The 8,578-nt window shown below is 36.3% G+C and overlaps 1 protein-coding gene across 1 annotated transcript; it reads right to left on the reverse strand.

Annotated features, from left to right (window-relative positions):
* Window positions 1-2,379: 2,379 nt before the first annotated feature.
* On the reverse strand, window positions 2,380-8,193 carry LOC108471905 (putative disease resistance RPP13-like protein 1). The gene is given in 5 exon segments (XM_053021460.1): window positions 2,380-2,451; window positions 2,894-4,431; window positions 4,434-6,414; window positions 6,466-6,932; window positions 7,740-8,193. Coding segments are annotated over 5 exon segments (4,512 nt in total).
* Window positions 8,194-8,578: the final 385 nt, after the last annotated feature.

Raw genomic sequence — 8,578 nt, forward strand, 5'->3', positions numbered from 1 at the left:
ATCATATTCATCAGGAAGGGAATTCAACAACAATAATGCCTTGTCTTCATCTTCAAATTTCTCATCCAAATTTAGCAAGTCTGCTAAAATTTTATTGAATGAGTTTACATGGTCATTCATCGACATACCGGGTGCATACTTGAATCGATAAAGTTTCTTTTTCATATAAAGCCTATTTTCAAGACTTTTCGTTAGAAACTTTTCTTCAGTGTATCCCATAGCTTCTTCATTGATGTGTCCCTCATGATGAGTACTTACGCTCTTTGGCCAAACATAGGCGGATTGTACTACACGCCTGTCTATTGATCTTAGCCCACTCCTTGTCATCCATCTTGTCAGGTTTTTCTTCAAGGGCTATATCTAGCTCTTGCTGACATAAGACATCCAGGATCTTACATTGCCACATACCAAAATTATTGGTACCGTCAAATTTCTCTACTTCAAATTTTGCATTTGTCACGATGAGTCCTTGCGATGGCGATCTTTGCGCCATTTTTCTCCTCAATCCCAACTACTGTATACGTGAACAGTGCCATATACATGAATAGTGTCATATACGTAAATAGTACCGTATATGTGAATAGTACCGTAAACGGTCGTATTCCCCAAGTACGAATCTGGCTCTGGTACCAATTGTTGTGCGGAAGCGTGTGAAAGAGTAAAATTATTGTACTGAAAAATCACACTAAGTTCAATTCCCAGGAAAGAGAGGTAGATCACGAAGATCACTTAAATACCAAGTCTTTCCTAGCCAGAATATCCCTCTATCGTAATTTAATAGCACAATAAATCACTACAATCACATTCACAAAATATGCAAAATAAATAATAAAGAACACCAGAATTTTAACGAGGTTTAGCAAATTTTGCCTACGTCCTCGGGCACTACCAAATATATTTCACTCCAAAAAATTACAAGTGAAATTTACAAATAGAAAGAGAGAATAATGCCTTAAGTAGAGAATGGCAATTATGGGATGAAGAAAGTAAGAAATGGTTAGGTCTATTTATGGTTGAGGTTCAAGGATCAACTTGCAATGTCCCTATACAATTAGGGACCAAAATTGCAATTATCCCATGCCAACTTTTAACCCAACTTGCCAACCAATATTACTTTCTACTTTCGGTGCCCACCCCATTTGACTTTTCAAACAATGGTGGGTTCCAATAGATACCCACAAAATAGATCTACAAACTAAAAAGAGGGAAGACATGTATAGTGAATGAGAAGAAGAAAGAAATAAAGGGTTGATGAGAATAGAAAAAGGCGGGCTATAGCTAATCTGGAGACTGGCACCATCATTGAGCAAAACAAAAAATAAGAAACAAATGGCTTGGAGATAAAAAGAGAAAAGCTTTTAAAATTAATAGTAACTTTTAATCACAGAGTTGTTTCCAGTAACTTGGTATTTAAAAATAAGCTACTTAGCATTGCACAACATTGAAGTATGAGGTGTTGAAACCGATTGCACATATTACCCCTTGACAATAACCATATTAAAGATGGAAATTTTCTATTTCCAAGTGCTCAAGAAGACAAGTGTTACTGCTCATACACATTATTATTTTGATTTTCATCAACCAAATATTGTAAATCACCCCTATAGGATTTATCTCATCCTATAAGATTGCATGTAATTCTACTCAATTACGTAAGATCTAATTTTAAACAGGATCTATTTAACCATGAATTTAAGCATAATGGAGAGAGATTGTTAGAACATTTTCAAAATATATATAATGTTCCAATAATTGCAAATGAAAAGTTATAAGTAATAAAATATTATATCACTTTATTATTAACAATGAATCATGATTATTCAAGGAGACATCTATTGAATAATTATGTTTATTGTTAAGATATGTGACTATCCATTGAGATAGTTGTGTACCTACGAAGAGACATGTGAACTCTTATAAATAGAAATAGGAGTCAAATGTCATTGGAGCTTAAGAAACTTGAGCAAAAAAAAAAAAAAACACTGGATTTCTTGCAGCTTGTGGAGTTGGCAATGCTGAGACTGGCATGGTGGTGCTTTGCAAAATGGCCATCGCCTTGTGAGAAGCTGGAGGATTCATTCTATCCCTGTCCAATTTCTATCCACCAAGGAAGATAAGTGAGGAGTTGAAATGTACTGCAATGGAAATCTCCTCGGTCGAGTTTTCTAAAGTTCAATGTTGATGGATCGGTATTGGATCTGTGTCCCCCTGCTGGGATTCGAGGTTTACTCCATAATTAGAAAGGGGATGTTCTAATTAACTTTTCCAAGCCTATTAACTAACTCTTCAAACCCTTCCCTATATAGTCGGTTTATAAGAGCATGAGAATGCTAATCAATATTAGACTTTCAGCTTAGTTTGAACAAAAAATGGAAAGTGTTAAAGAGTACCAGGAGTCTTTTGAAAGAGATACTCCATGGGAATTTTGTCACCAATATTTCTTCCAAATGCCTGTAAAAGAAAATCAAGGAATAAAAAAGCATATCTACAAATATGTTCCAACTACCAAAATATAGTCCAACACAAGAAGGGAATACCAGAAGAACATATTCAGAACATTCAATTTGCTGAATAAATATGGCACACAATTAACTAACCCTTTTTTTCAAATCAAATACGCTAAAAGAAGACTAGTTGAATTCATCCACTATTTTTCCCAATTTAGCTTTCAATGCCTGAAAACTTGAATACAAAATATATAAGACCGATTGCTATTATCTTGTTGTTCCGAGGACAATCATATATATGGAACTAACAATGCTATGAAATTGCTTAATGTTTAAAATGGTTTCATACCTGTGGTTTAAGTGTGGAGAAACCAGTGCCAAATTTTGCTGCATAACTTTCAATAATCTAATTCCCTCGGGATGACTGTTTTGTACTGAACACACACACAAGGTATGTGAGCAATCTTGGACCACTCTCGTCCTTTACCCCTACTGCACCCTTCTTCTAGCAACGGACAATTGGAAATATGTAGCTGCTCAAGCGAGAGAAGCGTATCTTTTTCAGGAAGAGATGTGAGCTTAGGACAACGATAGATTTGCAATATTTGAAGAGAGGTGAGATGTTGAAAGCCATTAGAGCACATGAATTCCAAATTCCCAAAATTTTCAATGCAGATAGATGTGAGAGGAGGCAGCATTCTTCCTATCCCTTCTTTAGGAAATGACACCACATTTGAGCATCCCTCTCCGTTGATTTTGAGTTCTTGAAGAGAGGTGAGTCTGTTAAGTCCCCATTCAACAAGTGATGTAGAAATTTTGGGTGCGTTTGAGATTTCAAGTGATGTGAGGTTGGTAGGGAAACCCTCTTCTGGAAAGGATATGTCAGCCGAACAGTTCCACACCTTTAATTCTTGAAGGGAGGTGAAATTGTTGACGCAGCTGGGAAGGGCTCCAAAATTTTCACAATTGGTAATTGAGAAAACTTTGAGATTTGTGGTGGGTAACCCACTTTCTTCAAATGAAATCAGACTTGGACATCCATAAAGTTCAATGTCTTGAAGATAGCTGAGCTTGTCTAATCCTCTCAGTAAAGATTTAATATTTTCAGCATCAGAAATTCTAATACTTTTGAGATCAACAGTTTCATGGAAATCTTGGGCTATGCATTCCAACACCGGACAATTCCAAATATCTAGATGTTTAAGCATTACTGGTAACTTGGCATTTAAAAATAAGTTACTTAGCTTGGAACAATTTTCAATTTCGAGATATTGAAGCCGATTGCATATATCGCCTCTTGATGATAACCATATTAGAGAATGACATTCTCTTATAATCAAATGCTCAAGCAGACAAGTATTGCTACTCCTTTTATTATTATTTTCTTTTTCATCAACCAAATATTGCAAATTCTCGCAATTTCGAATCTCCAACTCTTTTAAAGCAGGGAGAAAGTTACTGTCTGACAAACAAACCAAGCTTGGGCACCCTTTAAGTCCCATTCTTGTAAAGAATGTGAAAGCATGTAAGATTTCTGGTAGTCTATTGAGCCGTTCACAATCCACTATTAACAGAGATTCAACACCCGGAATCTTGTCAAGTTGCAATCTCTCCTCCTCTGTTTCCAAAGAGACCAATTGGGGACAATACATAATCCTGACGAAACGATGCCTGCCTAATCTTAACCCAGTTTCTGATAAATTTTCTAACTCTTTGCAATCAGAGATGTTAAAATCTTCTGAATTTGCAAATCTCCACATTGTCTTCTCTGCTGAAATGTCAAACTTTGAAATGCTTTTAAGAGACACACTTTTCAAAGAGGTAACCTCCTCTGCAGAAGAAGAGCCTTCATCCACCAATTCTTCACACCTTTCAATGCTTAATTCACATAGAGACGAAAAACTTGAAATTGAAACTACCAACCTTCTACACTCATAGATAACAAGTTTCTGCAAGGATTGAAGAACGGTTGGCAACCTTCCTTCAATTGAGAACATTCTCTAATTGAAAGCTCATGAAGGCTGGGGAATTTCGAAGCTTGCTCATCACCTTCACATGGGTCCCACTCCTCCCAGTTTGGCATACTCTTGAAACATAGAGTCTCTAATGATGTAAATGCATTCGATTGATATGCTCCAAACAACTCAGCACCAATCTTAAGTATCTCATCCAAACCACCAATTGAAAGGTGTTTTAAAAATGACAACCTCGCAATTGATGGTAGGGATTTGCAATTTTTACAATTGTGAAGCTTCAATGACAACATATTCTTGAAGGAAGAATCGGCAAACCAAGTAGAGAATTTTGCACCACTATAATTCTCAATGACGAGTTGCTTAATCTTTTTTGGAGGACAAAGAGAGTCCAACACCCATTATTCATCTTCTTTATTCCTTGAATCCTTCTCAAACTTTTTACTCCAATGCAATACCAATCGATCAATCCCCTGCTTCTCATTTAATTTGGCTTCCTCTACATCTTGGCCATTAACATTCTCCAACCCAGAAAGACGGAAATCACCTTCAAGGTTTGACAAATATTTCAATTCTCTGATATGAGGTCCATCATCTACCCCTATGATAAAATCAGATAACCTTTGAAGATTGGTTAGCTTATCAATTCCACAAGGCATCCTTTCTATTGAGTGTGCACTTCTGATATCAAGATAATGCAAGTTAACAAGATTTTCCATCTTTGAGGGTAGCTTTTGAAGCTTGGAATAGTGATTTAATAATAAAGTTTCCAAATGGTAGAGAGTACACAAAGAATCAGGTAAGCATTTGATATCAGTGTAAGAAAATTTCAAGTAGCGAAGATGTTTTAAATTTTCAAAAACATCAGGCAACTCAGTGATGATATACCCACTCAAAGAAAGCACCCTTAAGTAGCCAAGTTTTGGCAACAAATTAACCAAAACAACATTAGTTAAAAAAGACCTCCGATAGCGTGACAACCGTAAAGGTAGAAAAGTACGTAATGATTTCACTTGATTAAATGCTCCAAACTTCTTCACGGTGTCAAATGTTCTGGCAATATAAGAAGAATGTCGAGTGCGATTTGAAAACTTTTGTTGCATATCACCCTCCAGTTTGGAGCATATGTCTCCTGCAACTACTTGAGCTAAATCATTGATAAGGTCATGCATTGCAAATCGGGACTCATCTTTACTGGATATCTGAAAAAATGACCTTGACACTAGATCTTGAAAATATTGATTTCCAATATCTTTAACTTGAGGCATAGCTTTTTGTTGCAAGAGACCTTCTGCTTTCCATAACAAGATAATTTCTTCTTCTTCGAATTCATAATCTTTAGGAAGTATGGAGCAATATGCAAAACATCGTTTCAAGTAAGAAGGAAGATGATGGTAGCTTAATCGCAAAGCTAGAATTATGCCACACTGTTCTTCTGGTAAGTTCCATATCTCACTCTCATATATTCTTTCCCATTCTCCATGATATTTAATTTTGCGTAGCAAGCTTCCAATATCTTTTGCAGCCAAAGGCAAGCCATTGCACTTTCTAATAATTTTCTCTCCAATTTCTTTGAACTGGGGATGTCCACCGAAATTTCTTGCTTTTAATGCATGCTGTGTAAATATGGATAAACAATCATCATCTGATAGCTTATCCAAATGAAAAGCTTTGAGCGGATCCACAATAGATGAAACAATTTGAAGACGAGTGGTTACAATGATAGTGGTCCCTGCTCCAAACGGAGACCGTAAGATGGTCCAATCATTATAATTCTCGTTCCAAATGTTATATAAAACAAGCAAGAATCTTTTCCTAGACAACTTCTCCTTCAACTTAACTTGAAGTAAATCCAAGTTACTGTAATCACATGACTCAGAAGTGATGGACTGCAAAATTGTCTTTGTTATAGCAATTGCATCAAAATTATCAGAAACGCATACCCAGGCCTTGAGATCAAAAGACTCGTTGATGGTGGCATCATTGTAAACAAGCTGATCAAGAGTTGTTTAACCCATCCCTCCCATGCCTACGATGGAAAGGACTGAAACTCCATTGGAGTTATTACCTTTGAGCAACTCTATCATTTCTGTCTTCTCCTTCTGTCTACCAACATACTCCACAACTCCATCCAGTACGGAAGTTGGTTGCAGCCTGGGTTGCTTTCCCTTAGAGGTTGGAGCTTGAGACAAGATGTCACTCAACCCCAGACTACGTCTTCGAGTAGTCAAACTATTCAATCTATCAGTGATCTCTTTCACCTTTGGAATCGTAGATTTCTTAAACTGAAAAGAAGTGGGACTGAAATTACTACTGGTACAGCAGGTAGGAATGAGACTCCGTATCTTGCTAGTGCTGGCTTGAGATTGAGTTTTTTGGAGCTTGAGACGTAACTCTTCATAAGCAAACTCGTTTAAGATGTCATCCACATCGTAAGCCAAGTCTTGGAAGTCGTCCAACCATTTCTTCACACCCTCGTTCTTGATCTGCTTCTCCTCGGCATGGGTTAACACTGCTTGGATATCGTGCAATATGGATTGCCACTGCTTGAGCTGGTGGTGTTAGGTGTGGGTCCCACTATGTGGGAAACCCATAATTTCTGCCACATTTTTTTGTCTTCTTGGATTTGTCAAAAAAAAAAAAAGGAGCCATTCTTTTTGGCTTTTACGGGTGGTGTGGGCAGAAAAGGGTGTGAGCCAAAAATCTCAAATTCATCCAGAGAAAAAGAGAGTAGAAAATTTCATTTTTCTAAGCTTGGTGCAGCAGTGATCAACTCTTCGATCGAAGGTTCATCCGTGGTTCGATTGAGCTGATTTTTGGACAGCAGCTAGGCGATAAGGTGCTCTTGACTTTGTACGGTCAGATTTTTCATCCGAGTCTTGTAGCGTCGAAAATACCCATTTTTCAGTAGCTGCATTTTTGGTGATATTCTCTCATTTTTCTCTCTTTTGCTAAAGATTACATATTGTTAGCCTTGTTGGAGTTGAATGCTTGTTGTAGGCTTGATATTGTGATCTTGTAGTTGAACATTTGATGATAGTGGAGCTCTTGATCGGACTCTAAAGTCCCGTGGTTTTTACCCTTGATTTAAAGGGGTTTTCCACGTAAAAATACCGGTGTCTCTATTTATTTTTATTGTGGTTGCATTAGTTGATTTGTGGTTGATTAAGGTTGCTAGAGAACATATCTTGTGCTATTGTGCTTGCCATAATTTTTGACAGGAGTTATAAGGAGAGAAAGAACACCGGTTCTGCTTTCGCTTTGTTTCGGTTGTTCGGTTTCTTCCTAACAGGTGGCGGATTTGCTTATGATTAGCTACAAATTTGAGCGCAGAGTTGAGCAACTTGCCCCCCAACAGCTCCAAAAACACAGAAAGAACAGCCTCTCCAATGACAGACATGATGAAATAATGATAAAGAAGCTGAAGAGAGGATTGAAGAAGCCAAAAATGGAAATTCTGGGAAGAAAGAAAGAAAAGGAGATGGAGATTGTGTATAATCAGTGAAATTGAATAATTCAGAGTACGAGACAGTGAGCTGGAAGTCATGGAAGTCTGATAAATAAAATAGAGCCCAAGTGGTTGTTGGGCAGTGAAACGAATAAAGAAGGCGGAAAAAGACAGGCTGAGGCTCCATATTGTTTATGAATTTTGATGCTCTTCTCTTCTCTTGCTTTTGTCCATTTCCAAGTAAATCAACGTTGAGCTCCATGGCAATGGCTTCCGATGATTCTAGCTGAAGATATCTCTTCGGAATCAAAAAGTAAGAACACATATCTAGAAGAGCAAGAAATACAGAAAAAAAAAGATCCTAGAAGCCGATGACTTAACATTGAATGACCTCAAAAAAAAGAAGTTTTTTTACTTTCTATTATTATTTTATTGTTTATTAGTATTTAACATTAAAACTTCTCTTAAATTCTTATTTTATATATTTATTTATAACTTCAATTTCAAAATATATATTATCTTATTTATTAATATTTGTATAGATTTAATTATATTAAAATTTGACAACAATCAAATAGCACGTGACGTTAATGCTAGTTATATAGTAAATGTGAATTTAAAATAATAAAATAAATAAATTATAAATTTTATTATATAATAATTATAAAAACTTTATTCTTTTATATGATTATGTAATAAATATATAAATT

Source organism: Gossypium arboreum, chromosome 11 (assembly GCF_025698485.1).
Source record: "Gossypium arboreum isolate Shixiya-1 chromosome 11, ASM2569848v2, whole genome shotgun sequence".
NCBI classification, from domain to species: domain Eukaryota; kingdom Viridiplantae; phylum Streptophyta; class Magnoliopsida; order Malvales; family Malvaceae; genus Gossypium; species Gossypium arboreum.